Consider the following 22,917-nt stretch of genomic DNA (forward strand, 5'->3'; position numbering starts at 1 on the left):
AATGAGGGTGAGTAAAGGGCAATGAGGGTGAGAGGAGGGCAGTGAGTGTGAGTAAAGGGCAGTGAGCGTGAGAGGAGGGCAGTGAGTGAGAGAAGGGCAGTGAGTGAGAGAGAAGGGCAGTGAGGGTGAGTAAAGGGCAGTGAGTGAGAGAGAAGGGCAGTGAGGGTGAGTAAAGGGCAGTGAGTGTGAGTAAAGGGCAGTGAGGGTGAGAGGAGGGCAGTGAGGGTGAGAGGAGGGCAGTGAGGGTGAGAGGAGGGTAATGAGGGTGAGTAAAGGGCAGTGAGGGTGAGAGGAGGGCAGTGAGTGTGAGTAAAGGGCAGTGAGTGTGAGCGGAGGGCAGTGAGGGTGAGTAAAGGGCAGTGAGGGTGAGAGGAGGAGGATACCAGCTGTTACTATGGTAACCTGTGTTGTGCCTGAGAGGGTGAAGGGGAGGGGGGGGAGGGGGTGAGCGGCCATTTTACTTTCTCCCAACTTCTTACTCGGCCAGACCGTGACAGCGCCGCCCGGGGCAGGTGACTCAAGAGGGCGCCTTTCTCAGGCCGTGCCCCCGGCGGTGCTGAGGTACAATAGCCGGAGAGCGGGCGGGCGGCTGCCTGGTAACCGCTGGTTGGCATCAGAGAGAGCAACGACCTCTGAGGGGCGGGATGTGGGCGGCCCGGGAGGGGGCGGAGCTAGGACGGGGCGTGTGGTGACGTCACGGCCGCCGCCGGGGGAGGGTCAGTATCGGCCTGTGTGTCCGCAGCGCTCAGTCACCTCCGTCACACACACAAAGCTGGGGACACCGGGAGAGACGGGGCTCTACTACCGGTGCCAGCAGGTGGGTTACAGCGGCCGAATCCACCCTGTTACCGGTGACAGCGGGGCCCGGACTGTGATCACTCCCGGGACTTGTACAGAGCACTATAGGAGAGGGGTGGTCTAACTGGTACAGAGCACTATAGGGAGGGGGGGAGGGGGGTGTCTGACTGGTACAGAACACTATAGGGAGGGGGGGAGGGGGGTGTCTGACTGGTACAGAACACTATAGGGAGGGGGGGAGGGGGGTGTCTGACTGGTACAGAACACTATAGGGAGGGGGTGGTCTAACTGGTACTGAGCACTATAGGAGGGGGGTCTGACTGGTTCAGAGCACTATAGGAGGGGGGTCTGACTGGTACGGAGCACTATAGGAGGGGGGGGCTGACTGGTACGGAGCACTATAGGAGGGGGGTCTGACTGGTACGGAGCACTATAGGAGGGGGGGTCTGACTGGTACGGAGCACTATAGGAGGGGGGGTCTGACTGGTTCAGAGCACTATAGGAGGGGGGGTCTGACTGGTTCAGAGCACTATAGGAGGGGGGTCTGACTGGTACGGAGCACTATAGGAGGGGGGTCTGACTGGTACGGAGCACTATAGGAGGGGGGGGCTGACTGGTACGGAGCACTATAGGAGGGGGGGGCTGACTGGTACGGAGCCATATCGGGGGGGTTGTCTGACTGGCGCGGAGCACTATAGGAGGGGGGTCTGACTGGTACGGAGCACTATAGGAGGGGGGTCTGACTGGTACGGAGCACTATAGGAGGGGGGTCTGACTGGTACGGAGCACTATAGGAGGGGGGTCTGACTGGTACGGAGCACTATAGGAGGGGGGTCTGACTGGTACGGAGCACTATAGGAGGGGCCGGGCTCTGACTGGGACAGAGCACCATGGGGGTGTGGGTGGATGGGGACACAGAAGGGGGGAGGTCTGACTGGCATAGAGCACTTTTGGGAGTACTGACTGGTACAGCGCACTATGGAGGGGTAGTGAAAAGCAGACAAGGTGGGTGCTGTCTGACATGGCAGTGGGCGCAAGTTGGCAGGCAGGCTGATAGAACAACAGGCACCAGGTTGGGTGCTGACTGGTAGAGACAATGGGCATAAGGTGGAGTACGGTTGACAGAGTACAGCTGGCACAGTCGACACAAGATTGGCAGTGATCATTTGATAACACCGAATTCAAATTGGTTGACATAAGCTCCAGACTATCTTTCCACAAAGGCTGAGGGACATGTCTATGAAGACCTGGGGGTACAGGGTCTCTGTGAGAAAGGCAGATGGGTACATGCACAGAGTAGGGGGTTATACAGGAGGTACCGGGAATGTTATTTATGCATCCACTTGTACAATCATAGGTCCCTGCCCCATCAGCAATCCTGTGCTTGTGTTTACACTGTGCATCGTGGTCTGAACTCGTCCAACACATCTCTGCTGGTCCCGGCCTCTGGCTTCCATCCTCTGCTTAAATGCGGTACGGACCCAAAATGATGCCGGTAAGTAACTTGTTTCCATCCCGTATACCTATGCTGTTTATTGGTGGCGGTTTCATAGTATAGGTAAAGCCATTGCAGTAGTTATTCCTGTATGGAGACCAGGCCTGTAGTGGGTGATTGGTGAAGTTTCAATGAAATGTAAACGTTTGTAATTGTGCAAGCAGCTGCAGAGAGAGCGCGTTTTCATCTGGTTCGCCGACAGTCGCGTCGGATTGTTCACATGGGAGATTTCGCATTCACCTGGTCACTACGCCGGAGGTGAATACTGTTGTATATCTCAGAGGTGTGATTTACATGTGGGAACCATTATTTTGTAAGGCGCCCACCCTGTGCTGACCGGTTGGCAGGTCGCCCGACTTTTTATCCTCTCTCCATTTATCTGCTCCTTTATACCACCCACCCCCTATAACGCCACCTTCCCATGCCAAACGTGATTGCTCTGGGATTGTGGTGGTAGTGAACGCTTCTGTTTGTGGTGACATGTTGGGTTAATAAGCAACACTCCAATGGCCCCCCTCCGCGCGTTCTCTTGGGGTCAATGCAAATAACTGTCATATGCAGCGCCCAGAATTTAATTGTGAATAGCAAGCGCCAATGAGTACGGGAAACTCTGGCTTCCATTTTCTTCCCTGTTTACACGCTTTCATAAGCATTTATAACCTTCCCACTTGTGCTGTCACTTTTTTGTTTTTGAGCGGTATAGTTCAAATTTCTTGCCGTTCAGTGTAAAGTTCATTCTTGTAGCAATAAAATGGAGTAGGAGGAAAACGGACGTAACTGTTGCGACACCTCGTGTTCATTGTGAGTTTTCCGTGTGATCTGACGGCTCTGGTAATTCTCACGTGCCCACTCGTACCTGTAATTGCTGGAGCGCTGCTCCTTCAGATTTTTATTTTTAGTAGATGTGATATTTTTGATAAATTATTATTTCAAATATTTTTTGTTTTAATAATTTTGGTAAAGTGTAACAGGCCCTTGTATACCTCTGAGATGCCCCAGGGTTACAAATTCCACATGTTTAAGGACCATAAGGTATTCGCTGACTGACCTGATTCATACAGTATAGTAATTTTGATAGTACATATCGTCATAGGATATTACATATAGCCTAGTCAAGGTTATATGGAATCTAATAAAAATTGATGTGCCACCGCTGCGCACACATCGGGCACTTACGGTATCGCCGACTTTGCAAGTTTTTCCTCGCACCTCTATGGGGTCAGCTGGAAAATTTGCGATGCCTGCGGGTGCGATGTTCCTTTCCGGAATGACGCATCGCATCCATTGCTTATAATTTAATTCACCCCCATGGACTTTATATTCCTCCTTAAAAATGCTGTGGATGTTGGTCTTAACTATTTACATAATTTGCAGGTTATTCAGGGAATTTTTAGCAACATTACAGACCAAATAGTCCAATTCGTGGAATGCACATGTATATTAATATAAGTCCAAATTAATTATTTAAAACATAACCTTTATTGGATATCTTTAATAAGTAATAGTATTAAAATCCCCTGTTTGTTTTGTTTTGAAACAGTTGAAATTGGCCTCCTCTAATTGTCGGACAAGTAGACTTTATGTTGGCCTGTTAATTAAGGGACAATGATGGAGAATAAGAATAGCGTTTTCACTTTTTTAATAGCCTGGTTGTATTGTGCGGACCGGTGATACATTACATAACTCAGTGTGTTTCCGTGATTTGATTGGTGTTTGAAGGTTTGTGAATTGTCAGTAGGAGGACTGTAATGTGTGATGTACAGAATGAGCCTGTCTCTGTAGCCGTGACTCCATAATGTAGGCTGTGCCGTCATCCCATAGCAAGTATCGTATACTGGTCTCGCAGGATAAATGCCGTAATCATGGTCCATAGACAAAGGGTTACCTGAAACTGGCAGGTATTGCTGAAGTATCCCCCATTTATATGCTAAGAGGGCTTCGTGCCTCATGCCTCAGTGATCTCATTAGTTTCTGCATCTAATACATATTGTTTCAGCCCTTAACAGAGGATGCGTTTGTATTGCAGGAAATATTTACTACCGCTGAGTAATGCGATCCCTCACCGCTGTCTGACCCTCATAAGTGGATGTTAGGAGATGCAGGCAGCTCTGGAATGACTCTCGCTTTATCTCAGTCTCCAGCAATGTTTGTGTGGCTTAATGCTGTGTACACGCCAACTATTTACCACCTAACAGGCCCTTATCTATGAGGAGTTCTAAGTGGGAGATGGGTTCTAGTAATGTTGTGTACACAACAAATAACAAAAGTCAGAGCCTGTAATTACCTATATCCAGTCAGAGCCTCAAATTACCTGTACCCTGGTCAGAGCCTCTAATTACCTATATCTACTCAGGGGATTCTGACTGACCCCCTGTGGCCCGATCTGGTTGGCCCTGTGGCCCGATCTGGTTGGCCCTGTGGCCCGGTCTGGTTGGCCCTGTGGCCCGGTCTGGTTGGCCCTGTGGCCCGGTCTGGTTGGCCCTGTGGCCCGGTCTGGTTGGTTCTGGTTGGCCCTGTGGCCCGTTCTGGTTGGCCCTGTGGCCCGTTCTGGTTGGCCCTGTGGCCCGTTCTGGTTGGCTCTGTGGCCCGTTCTGGTTGGCTCTGTGGCCTCTCATGGAGCGGTTCTGTACTCTCTGGTGATGCTGTGTACACAGGGCCAGCCATATCCTTGCCCTTATCTTTGTGGCCTGCCAAATAAGAGCTATACACTATAAGCAGTGATGTCAGGCTGACATAAAGCAGGGCTGGAATGAGTGAGTGAAACACAGTCAGGCTGCATGCATTTTAAGTGGGGGGGTCGGCATTATTTATTAACCTTTTTTCATTTTATTGTGTTGTAAATGTATCATTTTAATGACTTGAATATCGGATTACTGCAATTTGCTGCTTTATGTCAACCTGGAAATTGTAATCACTGTCTCACGTTCTATATAGTATCCTCGCCCCATATAGAGCCAATAGAAATCCCTTTCCATGTTTGTCTACTGTCAGTGAAGCTAATCAGCTCTGTGGGCTGATGTACTATGCGAATACGTCCCATCCGTTCGCTAGGAAGCGGCGACATGACCCTGTGTGTTGCCGGCTCCCCCGCGGTCTGGCAGTGGTGGCTGTTTTAATGTGACATTTGTTTATTAGCATTATGTGATGATTTTACTGCTATGAAATCCTATACCTCAAGCTCACTTATGTTTTATGGGTTTCTTCGCTGTGCGCTGCGTAACGCCCGCTGTCTTTCTATAGCCCTTGGCCACAGACTGGAAACACTGCTGCCCGGCGTGAGGTCCTATTGGGCCTGGCGATAGGTCACTTCCAGCCTGGCTGGTAGTGGGCACCTGCGGTGATATTCTGACCTCATTTACCAACATGCCCGATAAGGATTCAATGCATTTTGTAAATATTAGTCTTGTAGATGTTTCCATGTCACGCGCTGCCATGTTGGGCCGATATTCTGATATATATGTTGCAGTAATTATCTTTGGGTTACGCCACCTTTAAAAGCCGTTATCTGTGCGCCAGGTTAAATGTCCTCATTAAAAGTAAATAGCTGGGAAAGCCACTGTCTGACATATAATATATATTAAAGTTGTTGGGTTACTGATATGAATTATATAGATTCAATAAGTGGATCATTTCTACTTCACTGAATATGTCCATCATGCTCAACGTCTGTACTCTGCGTGCTGGATGGAAGGATCTGCTCTGACTGACCAGGCAGAGTTTGACTGACAGATTTGTATACTTTCTGGGGCAAATTATATCAGAGTAACTCAAATGCTTGCAGGATTTTTTTATTTTTTTGGGTTTAAGCATGGGGGTTAATACTTCAGCTTTTTATCAGGTTTGCACCAAACATTGTATTTGACCTCAATCATTCCTCCCTAAAGGTTACAGCTATATGGTTTAGTGGTCTAGATCTCTGCCTTGCACGATCTGTGCATTGATACATCCCATTAATAAGCTGTTGCTTTTGTACAGCCTCGCTGCTGTGAGGATTGGCTTCTGCGCAATGTTTATGCCCTCTCTCCGGGGACGACCATTTGTTGCTTTCATGTAGGTCCGCAGCACAAATATAAATGCAGTTGCTACTGGAAACTTCAGTTTGCGTTAAATGGGAACAGTAATGTGGTTATTACGTACAGAATGTAATAATGTAATGCAGGACAGGTCTGTATTTAATCTGTCTCACATCAGCTTGTGGCTCTCCAGCTGTTGTGGAACTGCAAGTCTCAGCATGGCCTGTTAACCACTTCCAAGTACATTAAGCTGCTCCCCTCCCCTGTCAGGGGTGGACCAATTCTAGTTGAGTCTTTGGCCAATCGCTGCAGCCATCCGCCCCCTCCTCTCCCCCCAACTCCGTGCCTGAAATCATTAGTTTTCGGTGGCCCCCTTGTCGCGTGTGTGTGTTAGTGTGTGTCAGTGCATTGTGGCTGATATAAAAATACAGCTATTCTTGATATTATCCTGTTAATATTGACCATGGGAAAATTTAATTCAAAGCGATACACTGTAACTCATTCATTGCTCCCCCCCAGCACCCGCTCCTGTCATAGTCCTGCCCGCTGCTTGTTTATGAAGTAAGGTGGGGGAAGTAGGGCAGCGCAGTAGGCACCAAGCTAAGAGGATTTCTTCTCTTTTTGTTTTCCAGACATTCCTGGGAGGCAATAAAAGGGGTTTGGCATGAAACGTTGTTGGCCTGATGGTGGCGGGCTGTTCTCTCACATCGGAGCCAAATTCAGCTTGGAGGTGTTGCTAGACCACATTGATGGGTGCCAGTGCATTGGGGGGGCTGAGCCCTCTTGTTTCTGTCTTCTATCTGCTACTGTGGGTGTAATATGTCCAGACTGACCCTCGCGGTGCGGATTGGGTGGTATACCCGCCTGCAGTCCTGTGTGTAACCTTGTATAATACACTTGTGGTGCACTGTATACACTTGGGACAGCTCTTATACAGTGTAACTGTGCCATTAATCTTGCTCCTGTGCGATGTCTGTTCCTGTGACCAACAGATTAGAGCTAACACTTTAATCCACCCCCCCTGGCTTGTCCCGCGTTGAGCCAGGCATTCCGGAGTCAGCGCTCTGCCAGCAGCCCAGAGCCCACTGTAAGCGGTCAGGGAGGGTCCAGCCAGAGCCACCAGCAAAGAGGTGCCGCAGCAGCTGCATATGTGCCAAGAAGAGTGAGCAGTCCCAGGTGTCGGTGAAGTCATCTGGGGTGGTGGGAGTAGCTACCCTTTTACAACCGGGGACCACGTTGGCGTGCAGCTCACCCTCCTTTGGCGAGGGGTTCCGCTTGGCACCAGTAGAAGTTAATGGCCTCTAGTTGCTGAAAATCAGCAGAACTCCTGGAAAGCCTGGCGGAGAAAGGAAAGGTGTACCCAGCCCCACAATCTCTTACATAACGACCCCTGCACGTTTAGCACAACATTTCATCTTATATTGTCGCACTTCTGTTCTGGCCAAGCAGCCGCATTGTCTTCCCATATAATCAGGACCGGGGTGATGACTGCGTTTTCTGAGCAGTACAATGAAGAGGAAAAAGCCGTCATGGGTTATAGAGCGACAGAAACAATTCACACTGATTTTTAAAGTACTTCCTACTGCGCTCCGCCTCGCTGACTGACGCTGGTTGTGTTCCTCGCCTAGCAGTGTGGTACCTGTAACCAGCAGTCGCTGTGTGTAGATGCTCTGCAAGCCTAACGTGACACCTGCACATTCCTCCTCTCCCCTGAGCAGGTGATATTGGATATTCGGCGGGGGCTGTAACCAGAGAGACACTCTGAGGATTTTTGTTTCTTCCTGTTTGGTAATAGAAGAAATTCTGGCGTCTTTTTCTCGGTGTATGCTAGATCGTCAGCTCCTTGGGGCAAGGGCTCCTATTACCTGTCCTCGTTGTTTTGTAGCTTATTACCGTTACCTCCTGTCTACGTTTTAATACTTGTGTCTCGGACATTTATGCTCTTTGCTTACAGCACAATAGAACTGAAAAAGTAGACTTGACAGGGAGGTTAGAGCCACAACTTGGGGGGGGGGGGGGGGGGGAGATGTTACTGTACACCCCCCTGCCAGATCCCAACCACAATTATTAATGTCTGTCCTTTTTATTTTCTTGAGAGATGTAAGACACAGCTTGTGGAGGTGGGAAATTAATAAATTTTGGGGGAGGTAAAACTATAATGTGTGTGAAACATGAAAATTTTGCGCTATAGCAAACAAAAGTCAGCGAGGCCGTTACTCAGGGCCAAGTAAGAGTCCACCTACGGGGTCCCCAAAATTGTCCGATGTGCGACACATTGTACCTGGAACGGTCTCTTTTAGGGTCCCAGAATAAGGCACTATTGCTAAAGACTCGTTCACACAATCACTGTCTCCAAGCCGCGATTCAAAGTAGATTTCACCAGAGTAATTAACTGGAAATACATGGGGGAGATTGACCAAATCCGGGAGAGAGATCAAGTACTAACCAATCAGCTCCTGTCATTTTTCAAATACAGCCTGTAATAAGGTTTAGCTCTCATCAAAACATGATGCATCTCTCCCTGTACCTGTCTTGTGCAGTCCTATTTCAGGACTGACCAGGACTAAGCTGGCGTCTCCTGGGCGTGTGACTCCTAGCACCAGATGTTCATGCTCCGTGGAAGCGTCAGTGACATGTTTCGGTGATATAAGAGTGTGGTGCAGTGTCTGGTTTTCTTCTTACACCTTTTCTGCCTTTGTGAGCTATTTCTGGAATGCCTGGAACGTCAATTAGTCAGTACAGTGTGTACCTGGCGTTACTGCAAACCTCTCCCCCTCCCAGAACTGAGCGTACAATTATACAGTGAGAGGACTGGCACCTCGTGCCTCTGCTAGCCGATCGCCCGTTGTACTAGTCTGTGTGCTGTGAGGCCTCCTGTTCTAGGCGACTGGGAAAAGAGGTTAAAATAATATTATTTTATAAAGGTGGTACACGAACATTTCCTCTCCCTCCTTAGGGCGATCATGCCTGGCGTAACTTTTCCTCTTACAATATGTCTCCCTTTTATTAAATATTTCTTTTATTCTAAATTATTATTTTTTAATATTAAAAACCCACCAGGAGAGCCTGTAATTCCAGGTTCAGTCCTTTTTTTAGGGTTAAATTATCAGCTGGATTGGAACGCTTCCTAGTTGCATAGTTCAGTCATCCGGATACAGCTGTCTGTGCCCAGGAAACCGGGAAAACCAGTTCTGTTATTGGGAAGAGAGCGGACCTGTGACTAATGCCGGCCTGGCTTGTATACCCTGCTGCTGGTTACATCATTATTTGCGGTGAATGTGCTGCTTTTCATGTGACTCACACCGTCCGCTCTCTCGCACATTATGTTACTGTATACATAGAACATGCTGCTTATCTAGGCCGAGCAACGCATGGATTGTGCCTACCAGCCACCCGACGGGTACATGTGCTGTGCCCGCCCCGAGCTCTGCAGATCAGGTAATCTTCCACGTGCAGGCTAGGGGGTGACGGGGTCATTGGCTTACTCAGCGGGGCTGATTGATTTGTTTGTACATTCAAACCGTTTTATATTCAAATTGAAAAATTTTCAGGCTTTCATACGTAAACATGTAAAAAAAACAAAACAAAAAAAGCATAATGGGTGACTAAGAAATGGGTCCGTTCCTGGCTTGTCATCACCAGGCCCTCTGATCGTGGCTTTTTTTTTTTTTTTTTTTTTTTTTTACTACAGGTTGAGTTTCTCATATCCAAAATGCTTGGGACCAGGGGTTTTTTGGATATCGGAATATTCCGTATTTTGGAATATTTGGAGACTATAATGAAGTATCTTGGGAATGGGAGCCAAATTTTGAACACAGAATGCATGTATGTGTTATATACACCTAATACACACAGCCTGCAGGTCATTTTATACAATATTTTCAATAATTTTGAGAATCAAAAAAAGGTTTGTGTACATGCATGAAATTCATTTATGTTTCATATACACCCTATACACACAGCCTGAAGGTTATTGTATACTGTATTTTAATGATTTTGTGCTTTAAAAAAAGTTTGTGTACATTGAACCATCAGAAAGCAAAAGTTTCACTTTCTCAGTCATGCTAAAAATATTCCGTAATTCGAATATTTGGATACGGGAGACTCAACCTGTATATAGTTTTGTCCATCCCAGAACCACAATCACAGAGGAGAGAGCATTTTGTGTAGAGCCCTGTTTGTGCCTTGCTCTCTCCCTGGCAGAGGGGGTCACAGTACGTTGGCCTGGAGGAAGGGTATTAATCACTGGGACACAGTTTCACTTAAAGGAGCTGTATGCCCTGGCACAAAAATAAACCTGTACTTACTAACTCACCTCCCCCTCTGCCTGGTAGATCTTGGCAGGTCCCATTCTAGAATCACTCTTTATACTGGAGTACTCTCCTTTTAGAATTGTGCAGGTTCCATTCTAGACATCCCTGTTACTGGAGTACTTTCTTTGAGTACTGTGGGGGAATTCCATCCTATTCTAAAAATTGTTGCTGGAACAGTGCTGTCCTTCCCTGTTACTGGAGTACTCTCCTTCAGAACTGTGGGAGTCCCCTGTTACTGGAGTACTCTCCTTCAGAACTGTGGGAGCCCCTGTTACTGGAGTACTCTCCTTCAGAACTGTGGGAGTCCCCTGTGACTGGAGTACTTTTCTTCATCAGTGTTGCTCTGGAAACTACTACACAATAGGGTAGAGGGGGGGGGGGGGGAAACTATGCAGGGTCTGAGTGCAGGTAGTATGCGGCCATTTTGCACACTACATACCATGAACATATGTCAGCATTATACCTGCATTATACCATTGGCCTGTACCATTGATTTGTCCCGTATAAGGGATGCACTACCTGTATGACTTGCATTTGTCATCTTGTGATGCTGCAGAATAAGCCGTATAATAAGCGCTTTATCTAATCTTGTATTGCGTCTTTTTCATCTTTTTCTGATTTTAAACTTCTGATCCACAATGGAGAGAAGTCAGATGCTGGAAGGCTGTCTCAGCTGAATGTGACTGTCATGAGACCCTGGTCGTGTGACGTTAAATCCTCCAATGTGTCTCCTTAGGCACTGATTAGTAGTGAGTGTATCAGTAATGAGGTATATATCCTTTCATAGGACGTGCTGGGGAGATGATCTGCAGTAATGTACAGTCATCACGTACAGACCAGGAATTAGCTTATGGAACACGGAAGGGCAGCTCCGCTCTGCAGCTAGATTGCCGCCAGGGCGCTTCTGTTTGCGGAGCAAGATGGGATAGCGGAGTCACCACTCCAGGGGGTACCCTCATGTTACTTACCTCACAAGCCAGAATGTCGGGGCGGAGCTGGTAGCCTATGGGTGGGGGGTTGTGCTGTTTTTTGCATTGATCATGTAAAGCTGTATATCCATAATTCGCACACAATGCCTATTCCGCTGAGCTGACAGAATAATATCTGCTGAGTAGAAATATCCCACTTTCTATATGAGGTTTGTGCAGACGTAACTGCAGTAATTGCTGCGACCTCGCCAACAAGCTCACAGCGGGCTGAATAGCTGCAATAATAGGGCCATGTTTTCCAGGTAACCCTGGTGAGGCTGCATTGTTCTTGTATCCCGGACACATGGATGTCATACGTCTGCCGCGGCGGGCACCCCGCGCACAACTCACCTGTTCAGTTCTCATTTCTGCCTATTGTGTGCGCTGACAATGTACCTGTTTGTTTAAACCTCACGGCTCTTCAATTGCTGATATTTCCTAGATTTTCTGTATTGTTCATTGTTTATACAAGCTCAGGCGCAAACCTATATACCTCATATGTACCTTACACAGGAGATGGTATTGGTTTGAGTGGCGGACGTCAAGCTTGGCTTCACTTATAATCTCTGTACGCCCCAAACTAAGTGTGTGGTGATCATGTCTTTAACCTGGATTTATGTAGTAAGATTTATTTGTACGTATTAGCCTTTATATATTGGCAGCATATATTCTGTTGCACTTTTTAGTTTTGGGCTGACTAGGCCATTTCTATTGCTTAGGAAACAGGACAGGTACAGGACGGGAGTATTGCAATAGTTTATCTGTCCCCGACCCCTGTATATGTGTCTTGTGAGGGGTCTCGCTGTGGCTGTGAGGGAGGGGGGACTCTCCCAGGTCACATCCGTGAGAACCGTCCTGTCATTGACTCGGGATGAATGAGCTACGCTCTGATTCATGGCCAGCCTGTCACTGTACTGCAGAGCGTGAGGTATGAGGCATAATGGATTGCAGCCCCCTCACCATAGGACAGGCAGGTAGTGTGCAGGGAATATGTATTAAAGAGGTGGTGGTGGTGGTGAGGAATGTGTTACTACATGGGGGGGGTTGGTAATGGGTTGCTGAAGGAAGGGGGGTGTTACAGGGAAGAGGGGTGTGATAGATGGATAGGACGGGGAACAAGTGAGTACGGAAGTCAGAAAGGGCCACACGGTAGCTGCGTGACCTGTTACACAATGGGGGCACAATAATGTAGCGTTCAGGAGCCAATGGGCAATTCTGGAAGTCGGGAGGATGTTTCATTGAAGATCTGCACCCATTGAACTTGTTGGAAGTGATTCCCAATACTAAACACCAGATGGCTTCTGTACAAATCTGCAACAATAAAACCGTGTGGCTGTGTAAGGAGCAGATACGCCCTGCTGACACGTGTGCCCGTTAATCATTAATCCTTCCAGTTTCTCTCTTTGGTGTACAGTCACTATGTGGTCTATGTACTAAGCCGTGGAGAGAGAAAGTACCGACCAAGCGGCTCCTAACTGTCATTTTTGAAACACAACCAACCTCCGTCCACTTTATCTCTCTCCAAGGCTCAGCACATAGACCTGGATGTCTCCGTTCGGTATGGTTATCATTCATGTTGACATTTCCATGTAGGTTAGGGACAGAATGATTACAAAAACAAAGTATGTCGGCATTCTGACAGTGGGCCTGATTCAGAGCCGGACGCAATTAGCGCTCGCACGTCCAGAAAATAGGGGTGGCTATTCAAATGAACTGTTCGCTCTTTGCGGTCTTTTCACGCCTCTAGGTCTGAACGAGCGAACAAAACCTGCGGTCGTTTTTTGGAAAAATACGCCCCCTGGCCGCTCGCATCCTACGTCATGTCCGCTATTTATTAGATTAATCGAGTACATCGACCAGCGTATGAACTGCTCGCTATTCTTGTGGTTGGTTTTTGCTACCACAATCTTGCGAGCAGTTCTGGCTATAAAATAACCCAGTGACGTGGTCAATGACGCTGCTGTTTTAATTATGCACACCCATAAAACGCCCGTTTTGACCTTTAAGCACGCCTGCGTTCTGATCTCCACTCCCCGTTTTCAAGCACCTTCCCCCGTTACCACCCACATACGCCTCATTCTGTCACTCAAATTATCAGGCATTCGCTATATTGCGAGCACATGAATTTCGACCGCACTGACTGGTTCGCGCATGCGTATAACTATCCGTATGCATGCGTAGTAGGGCCAACATCGCTCGGAGCGAACGAGCGGCCACTTACGAGCGGCTCTGAATCAGGCCCAGTGTCGGCATGTGAAATGTCAACATAGTGAATGTCTTACTGTTATATTGAACCCCCTTCCTGGCAAGTTGTGTCTGTGTTTTTGGAATATGAGGTCCTTTAGACACCTGAAATGAAACCTACTTAGAAGTCTAGTTCGTAACCCTTTATAGCAGTAAGTGTTGTAAAGTGTACACTGTGGGGGCAGCCATTTTGTGGGTGGAAGCAAATTTATTTATCTACAAAAATGTCTTCTTCCAGAATATGCTTTTCCCTGCTCCTTGCTCTACACTTGGTGTAATAATATTTGACGCTGTCTTTCACAGATGTTCCTCACGGTGTATCTGAGCAACGAGCAGCATTTTACTGAGGTACCGGTCACCCCCGAAACCACTTGCAGAGAGGTGGTTGAGCTTTGCAAGGAGCCAGGCGAGACGGAGTGCCACTTATCGGAAGTTTGGCGAGGCACAGGTACGGGTCCTATTTACTGTGGTGTGCGTCAAATTGGAGAGAAATGCCATTACAGTTTGGAACAGTCCATACTATGCAAGTGTCATTATTACACCCAAAATATGTATCAGACTTGCAGAAAACTGTGGGCCTGATTCAGAGACGGACGCTCTGAAAGAGCGCTCGCTCAGGGCGTTTTTTTTTTTTTTTTTTTGGAGCGGCCTCCTGGTCACCCACAGCTATAGCGAGCTGCCAGGTTGATGGTCGCGATGGTCAAGACCATCACGACCATCGGGCTTGCGACGAGACCCTTGTGGTAGGGTCTCGTGGCCGCAAGCCCCAGAGAGTTTCTGGCTCTAATAGACTGGTGATGTCAGTGGGGCCGTCCCCAAACGGCAGGCGTTCGCTTGGGAACGCCTCCGTTTGTGAAGCCACCCCCCCGGCCACGCCTACCAAACGGGGCGAGCTGTCAATCACCATTGACAGCTCGCCCCCTTTGGTGCGAGACCCGGAGCGACGCTAGCCGGGTCTCACGCATGCGCACGACGGAGCCGGCTCCGTCGTGCGCATGCCCAGTGGGCAAACATCGACCCGGTTGCGAGCGCTCAGCGCTTGCGACCGGGTCTGAATCAGGCCCTGTATCCACCTTTTCAGGGTCATCAGTGCAAGAAATTAAACCCATATATTTTGAAGTGCAGGACTTGAAGCATACCTACATCTGGTGACCAAAAACAGATCTTCGCTTTAGGGAGCCAAATAGCCCTTCACTGTAAATAAGTTCACCCCTGAAAGTCCTGCTGCCTGCATGCAGCGGGGGCAGCCATTTTGTGCAGAGTTCATGTCTCTGTATACTTCTAAAATTTGCATCCAAAACCAGATCTTTTTGTAGACGCTAATCCCAGTCAGTGGCAATCTGCAGGGGGGTCACCCTTAGACCATTTTTTTCATGCTGTGACATTTCCTGGGGTCCATTATACACAAAAGGCCTTACGCAATAGTCTGCGAGATGCAGGCACGGGCGCAAGTCACAAGAGTTAGCCAATATTATTAAAGCTTCAATAATTTAAAATGCAGATCTAGGTTAGTTTTTGCCTTTTTAAATTTTTGCTGCTTTGAAAATACAGGGTAACACTCTCGTGCATTGTGCCTTGTGCCTGCACCTCACAGGCTATTCTACAAGGCCCAAGGTGTGTTCGGATTGTCTGATATATACGTGGCTACTGATGTGTTCTCTGTACATCCCCAAATTCTCTTACCTGCCGCGTGAAGTCTGTACATGTTACAGAGCAGATGCTGTGTCTGCTCCTTGTTACAGACTGTACACGTTTGCCGTGACCGCCCCGATTACAGTGGTTGCTGACAGCTGTGAGACCGTAACCCTGTCATCGGATGTAGCGCAGTGCTGTTGGGATCAATATGATTTGCAGACCGTGTGTATATACACCCTCCTGGGAAGGAGGGGGACTGCCGGATGGTGACCCCCCAAATGTTGTGACTCTCTGCCAGTTTTCCAGGCAGTTATACAGTGTTAGTGGGCCGCGGTCTCGCCAGTCTTTTGATAATGGGGAGGGGTAAGTTACCTCCCCATGATAGAGGTGTAAACCCCCCCCTCTAATGTTGTTGTGTTGGTTTTCTCAGCGGCCTCAGTGTAAAATGCTGCGGTGGGGAAGTGTGTGTAGCTGGAGATTGTGAGATGCCCTCCTGTTCCCTGTATCCAGCAGAGAAGAAAGGGGCTTTGTGTTCATACATTAGTTTTTGGCACAGGGCGGGGAATAATTCCCTTTATTCGTGGGGAGAATGTGAGAGCTGAGCTTGGGCAGAGCCGATTCCGCTTTTTTTAAACCTGTTTTCATTTCATTCCGGCAAAGAGTTTTTTTTTAAAATTTTTGAAGCCGAGGAATAGACGGCCTGTTTGCGCCCATCTCCTGCGCTCGCGTGTGTTATGATTCGGGAGACCTCATTATCCTGGATGTCTGGCAATGGTACATTCTCTCAATGTGTAAATTAATGCGAGTCATTAAATGCCACATTCCTTATTGTGCGAGTTATTGGTGCAGGAATTACGGACTCCTGGCTTTCCTTCCCTGGGGCCGGTGTGGCTTTCTGTAACTGAGAGGGGTGAGGCAGGTCTAGTCGCTATTCTAAAAATGTAACCTGAAAATGTCCTCTGTCGCTGAAAATATAATTGCAGAGAGCGCGCTGGTAGCGGCAATAACTCTCCGAGCTTGTACAGTGGCCGTAACAAAAATGTATTCACCTTCTCTTGTGATTTATTATTTATTTTTCTTACATTGTGGAATAAAAATGAATGTATTCTAGAATTGTTACCATTGGCTTAATGTAAAATTCACAAATGCTAAATGATGAACACAAATTGTTTCTTAGTGATGTATCAATTATTCTCTGATTTAGGTATCACTATCTGCTTTGCTAAAATATACCTTAGTTCATTTTAAATTGGCGACTTCATTTGCCATTTAGTTCTCCCTTTGCACAATTGGTGTTTTTAATTGAGTGCAAGTTAAAAATACCTGTCTGTGAGGTCTAGCATTTGGTTAGTGCAGAGCTTCATCATGAAGATCAAAGAACATTTTAGTCATCTGATAAAAAGGTTATTAAAAGCCCCATTCAGAGGAAGGATAGAAGATTTTAAAAGACTTGTTTTAATAGTCCCCAGAGCACGGCCAAATCTACCTTGAAAAGTAATGAATGCAGAAAGTGTTAATTTGTCTGCAGGAGGTTGTCCTTTGAAATTACTCTTGTTAAGGGGGAATGGGTATGAAATACCGCTGGCCGCATGGCCGGCGGTTCGATTCCCGTCAGCGGCAGCCCGACATCAGCAGAGTTTGAAGCAGCGGAAGCCCAACAGCGCTGGAAATCCCGATCGTGGATAGGTGAGTATCTACTAACCTAACCCTAATCCTCCTTAGGGGTGCCTAAGCCTAACTTCCCCCCCAAGTGCCTAACCCTAACCACCCCCTTCCCCGCTGCCTAACCCTAAGTCCCCCCCCCGGGGGTGCCTAACCCTAAGTCCCCCCCCCGGGGGTGCCTAACCCTAACCCTCCCTCCCCCTAGCCTAACCCTAACCCTCCCGGGGGGGGGTGCCTAACCCTAAGTCCCCCCTGGGAGCCCTAAACCTAACCCTTCCCCCCGCGGCTGTCCGCTCGTGGCGCCCGGCATCACTACGATCAGGGCGCCGGTCTCCCGGCGTCGGGGAAATGCGGGCGTCTACATCTAGATGCCTGGCATTTCACCCTTGCCGGGATATGACAGTCGGGAAGCCGGCTGCCGGTATTTAGGCAGTCGGCTTCCCGATTGCATACCTGTTAGGGGGACCTCTGAGAGACCTATTAGTGCCGGTGGTCAGTCCTCCATGGCAGAGATGGGCAAAAACAACAGTAGCTTATGTACAGCTCAGACAAATTCCATAATGAGGAGGGGGGGGGCAGCTGGGGGCAATGTCTCCCCTCCCAATGCTGAAAAGCTTGCCTGGAAGTTGCCGTATGCTTGTGGGGAACAATCAGCAGGTTCTATGGGGTGTGGTATAGGAGATACAGTTACAAGGTCGACAATGTCTAGATAGACACCAGATGTTAGACAGGTACAAAAGGTCGACAGGGACAAAAGGTCGACACACTAAAAGGTCTACATGGAAGAAAGTTGATAGGATCAAAAACTCGACACCAAAGTAGTTTAAACCCTAATCTGCGCCTTAACCCTTCCCTTGGTCCCTAACCCTCCCTCCTGGTGGCTAACTCTAACAAGTCGGTGTAGGTGTCTGACCCTAACCATCCCTTCTAGTGTCTAACCCTCCAGTAAGTGCCTAACTCTGAGCCTAACCAACAAAAAACAAGGCGCCGGCCATTTTTTGCGTCGACCTTTTGACCCGGTCGACAGTTTGTAACAGCCGGCCTTCTTCCATGTCGACTATTTGTCCCTGTCGACCTATTGTCTGTCTAAAATCTGGTGTCTATCTAAACACTGTCGACCTTTTCACTGTCTGTCTATAGTCCGGAAACTGGTTCTATGGTCTGATGAGTACAGGATTAATGTTTTTGTCCCTAATGCTGGACGCTATGATTGGTGGCAATTCGCAAATGAACATTACCCTTACACGAAGCATGATGACAGGGGAACAATGATCTGGGGATACTTCTCTGCTTCAGTAACTGGGGAACAAAATAACTCTAGGAGCAGAACCTGCTGTGATCTGCAGGAGACCTGGGTGAAGGACAGTGGGCCTGATTCAGACCCGCTCGCAAACGGGTCGATGGTGGCCCAGTGCGCACACGTGGCGTGTGCACTGCACGAGCCCCGGAGCGAGCGCAAAAAAGCGTTCGCTCCGGGACTCACTACAAAAGGGGCGGCTGTCGATGTTGATCGACAGCTCAGCCCGTTTTGTAGGCGTGGCGGGGGGGTGGGGGTGGCTTCACAAACTGAGGTGTTCCCATGAGAACGCCTGCCATTTGGGGCCGGCCCCACTGTCCTCACGAGTGATGTTAGTGAGAGAGATTCCGGCTCTATTTGAGCCAGAAGCTCTCTGGGGCTTGCGGCCACGAGACCCTACCATAACTGTCTTGTCGCAAGCCCGATAGTCGCGATGGTCTTGACCATCGCGACCATCATCATGGCCACTTGCAATAGCTGTGGGTGGTAACCCACAGCTATGCGAGTGGCCAAGAGGCCGCAACTGAAAAAAAAAAAACCTGCGCCTGGCCTGATTCAGAGCGATCGCTCGCTTTTTGCGAGCGCCTCTGAATCAGGCCCAGTGACCCAAAGCATTGCAGCTAAGGCCTTGCTGGAGCCACCTAGGGTAAAAAAAAAAAAAAAAAAATCTTATTAACAAAATGTAAATATAAAAAAACAAAACCTCACTGGCCCATAATGGCCCAAACTCATGACCTTATTTCCTTATGAGAATCTGTGGGATGATTTCAGATTTGCTGTTCAGACAAAGTCCTAATACAACCTGGTGGGGCAATATTGTAGGAAAAATGGGTAAAATAGCAATATGGGCACCGTCCTGGATAGACTCTTGGCTGTAACTGCAGCAAATCGGCTTCTGTGATTAGTATTAATGCACCGGGGTGGGGGGTGAGTAATTATGTCGCCCATTATTGCCTGATTGTTATATATGAGAGTGTTTGAGCTGCGTGTGTGATTATTTTTCTTGCTTGGCACTGCTGATCATTGGTAATATTTCGGGAAGAGCCATAGGCCCTGATTCAGAGCCGGACGCTCTGACCAGAGCGCTCGCTCTGAATCAGGGCCCACCTCCATAAATATGGAGCGTCCTCCCGGACGCTCGTATAGCTGTGGGTCACCACCCACAGCATATACGAGCGTGCAGGATGATGGTCGCGATGGTCTTGACCATCGCGACCATCGCCACTGCGAGCAGAAGCCTGCGGTTGAGTTTCTCAACCGCAAGGCCCGGACTGATTTTGGCTCTATCAGAGCCAAAATCACTCCCACTGACATCACTAGTGATGTCAGTGGGGCCGGCTTCTGACGGTAGGCGTTCCCTTGGGAACGCCTCCGTCTGGCAGGCACGCCCCCGGCACGCCCACCAAAGGGGGCGTGCTGTCAATCAACATCGACAGCACACCCCCTTTGATCAGACACTACGAGCGAAGGAAAGTCCTTCGCTCGTCGCGTCTCGCGCATGCGCACGACTGAGCTCCCTCCGTCGTGCGCATGCGCAGTGCAGACCATCGACCCACTTGCGAGCGGACAGCCGCTCGCGAGTGGGTCTGAATCAGGGCCATAGTTTTGGTCCCATGACGAGAGATGTGAAAAATTCCAAAGAGGGCAAATACTTTTTTAAAGCCATTGTACATGTGTTTAGGATGAAATCAGTGGGTTGTATATATTTTACATGAGTTGCATTATCGCAGTGTTTCCTAGTGATGGTTTATAGTGTGAGAATCCTCATCCTTTATATATAAGGTACCACAAATCCGCATCACACCGGACAGTTGGTGCAAACACCTAATCATACATAGAAATAGACCAAGGAGAGAGGAGACGGCCCGAGAAGGGGCAGGGAGGGCCCTCGCCACCAAAATTTCCTAGTACAGAGTTTCCCAAACTCCGCCCTTTACGGTCCATGTGTGAGTCCAGATTGTTCAATCAAATTGTCTGGGGTACTGATTAAGGGGTCTATTTACTAAGCAGTGTTAGGAGACAGAGTGAAAAGTGATAAGGTACCAGCCAATCAGCTCCCAACTGTCATCTCACAGGCTGTGTTTGAAAAATGACAGTAAATGGAGCATACACACGGTCAGATTTGTCAGACTTGTCAGATTTGTCAGATGAACGATTGAACGATTTGAACGATTTTACCAAAGTTTTGAACGATTTGAACGATTGAACGATTTTTGACTGCATTAAAATGAATGGAATCGTCCAAGTCTGACTGCAAACCCATCAGATGTCAGATATCGTTATCTGACCATCGGGAACGCGCATAGTTGATCGTCCATCGTTCAGGCATGTCAGATATGAACGATTTTCCTTCAGATATGAACGACTGAACGATTTTTAAATCGTTATCGTTCATATCTGAAGGAAAAATCTGACCGTGTGTATGCACCATTAGGAGCTGATTGGCTGGCACCTTATCACTTTCTTATCACTTTTCACTCTGTCTCCTAACACTGCTTAGCTTTTACTGATGTGCTTATTCCGATAAATCATTATTTTCCCTGCAGCACAGACAGTGACCGCGGCGCTACAGCGCTTTGCAGTGACGTCGCTCCTCGTTTTCAAGTATTCAGCGATTGTAGATTTGCTTGTCCTGTGTCGTTATAGTATTTGTTCTTCATCAGTTCCTGAGCTACAGCTAGCTAAGACATTCTCACCTTGTCTAACTTTTGACTTTTTGTTTTTAGAGCGGCCTGTAGCAGATAACGATCGGATGTACGATGTTCTGCACAAGTATGGGACACAGCGGAATGAGGCGCGGTTCTACCTGCGCCATGAACGTCCTCCGTCTAGAGACTCTGGTAGGTTGGGTCCCTCCCTGCTTATCAATAGCAAACGTTTGCCTTACGTATTGGTCAGGTTCTCTGGCCCAGCAGATGGCGCGATTGGCAGAAATGGGGGGTTAGGCCACATCTCCGTAGATGGGAGCGCTGATAGACTAACGCACAGGTCCTCAGGACCCCAAACAGTGCATGTTTTCCTTGGCCATGATTATGCTAAAAATCTCTATTGATTGCAAAATTGTACTGCATTTATATATATTATTAATAATTTGGAGTTGTGCAACTGAGATTTGTCTGTTTCTGTGCCTGCAATTAGTCTCATCAGGTAGCACCTCCCATTACATATATATATAGTCAGGTTGTGCAGTCCAGGAATCTTTTCCATATACTCCATTTAATGTGCTTTATTGCACACCTGAGGGAAAGGAGACGCCCCCATTCTGGACTAGCACCCCTCTCTTATTGGTGTAAAAGCATGGAGTATGGTAATGTATATGTACACTGTATTAGGCACAATTCTAGGTAAGTCCTACAAGTTATATACTGTAGTGCCACTTGGTTCATTTTTGGGGTGTGGGTCCCCCTGGATTGCGTTGGTCAATCTGTCTCAGGGCACCGCATTATAACACATTTTCCTTTATAACACATTTTAACCCTTCACTGTGTGTTTATTATACATGTACTTCACTTTTTATTTTCATTCTGTATATGCAGCTGTGGCTGCTCCTAACTATCTCTTTACACTGCACTTTTCTTACTATGGTGATGCCCTGAGGCGGCTTAGCTTTGGGGGGTCCTGCACTCTGGATTTGAACCCTAGTATGCTAGGGACCTTCCCTACAGAGGTTACCTGGATATGGCCCGTAACCTTGGCCATGATTATGCTAAAAACCTCTATTGATTGCAAAATTTTATTGCATTTATATATATTATTAATAATTTGGAGTTGTGCACCTGAGAGTTGTCTGTTTTTGTGCCTGCAATTAGTCTCATCAGGTTCTCTGGCCCAGCAGATGGCGCGATTGGCAGAAATGGGGGGTTAGGCCACATCTCCGTAGATGGGAGCGCTGATAGACTAGCGCACAGGTTCTCAAACTCTGTCCTCAGGACCCCAAACAGTGCATGTTTTCCAGGTCTCCTCACAGAATCGCAAGTGAAATAATTAGCTCCACCTGTGGTTCTTTTAAAATGTGTCAGTGAGTGATGACTGCACCTGTGCACCTGCTGGGTGACTTGGAAAACGTGACCTGTGTGGGGTCCTGAGGAGCGAGTTTGAGAACCTCTGGACTAGCTGGATTCATGGGTCTGCATCAGCTCTCTATGACTTTGTATAAGCTACTTGTCACTTTCGTATATAATTAGTGCTGTAAGTTCATTTGGGCAGGGAAACTGGGTAAATTATTATTTTTACTTACCTAGAGACATCTATATGGCTGCGCACATCGCTCAGAATTACGCTAGCCTAGTAACACCGATTCTCCTGTAACCTCAGGCCTGGGGGCTGTATAAGGCCCCCGGAATCATTTGGTCCGGCCCTCTGGGCTTTTTTCTGCTAGTCTCATCTGGCTAGCAGGGTACCTAGAACGGCTCCCTGCAGCTAGAATCTATGCAGCAGTGCTGCCTGGAGATACCTTTAGACGCTTCAGATGGTCACACCGCTGCCCTTACAG

At 48.0% G+C, this 22,917-nt stretch overlaps 1 protein-coding gene across 4 annotated transcripts in view; it reads left to right on the forward strand.

The window, feature by feature from the left end:
• The first annotated feature begins 511 nt into the window (after nucleotides 1–511).
• TP53BP2 (tumor protein p53 binding protein 2) overlaps nucleotides 512–22,917 on the forward strand; it is a 53,816-nt gene continuing 31,410 nt past the window's right edge. For 2 of the 4 annotated variants that reach the window (XM_088461854.1, XM_088461856.1), the window contains exons 1-4: nucleotides 700–817; nucleotides 2,156–2,293; nucleotides 14,135–14,279; nucleotides 21,152–21,265. In XM_088461854.1, coding sequence (XP_088317980.1) covers nucleotides 2,267–2,293; nucleotides 14,135–14,279; nucleotides 21,152–21,265 — 286 coding nt within the window. In that variant the 5' untranslated portion in view covers nucleotides 700–817; nucleotides 2,156–2,266. Of the gene's footprint in view, nucleotides 562–699; nucleotides 818–2,155; nucleotides 2,294–14,134; nucleotides 14,280–21,151; nucleotides 21,266–22,917 lie in introns of those variants that run through there. The other 2 variants (XM_088461855.1, XM_088461857.1) reach the window with 2 other exon arrangements.

The sequence above is a fragment of the Taudactylus pleione genome, unplaced genomic scaffold (assembly GCF_031769625.1).
Source record: "Taudactylus pleione unplaced genomic scaffold, aTauple2 ptg001117l, whole genome shotgun sequence".
Taxonomy (NCBI): domain Eukaryota; kingdom Metazoa; phylum Chordata; class Amphibia; order Anura; family Myobatrachidae; genus Taudactylus; species Taudactylus pleione.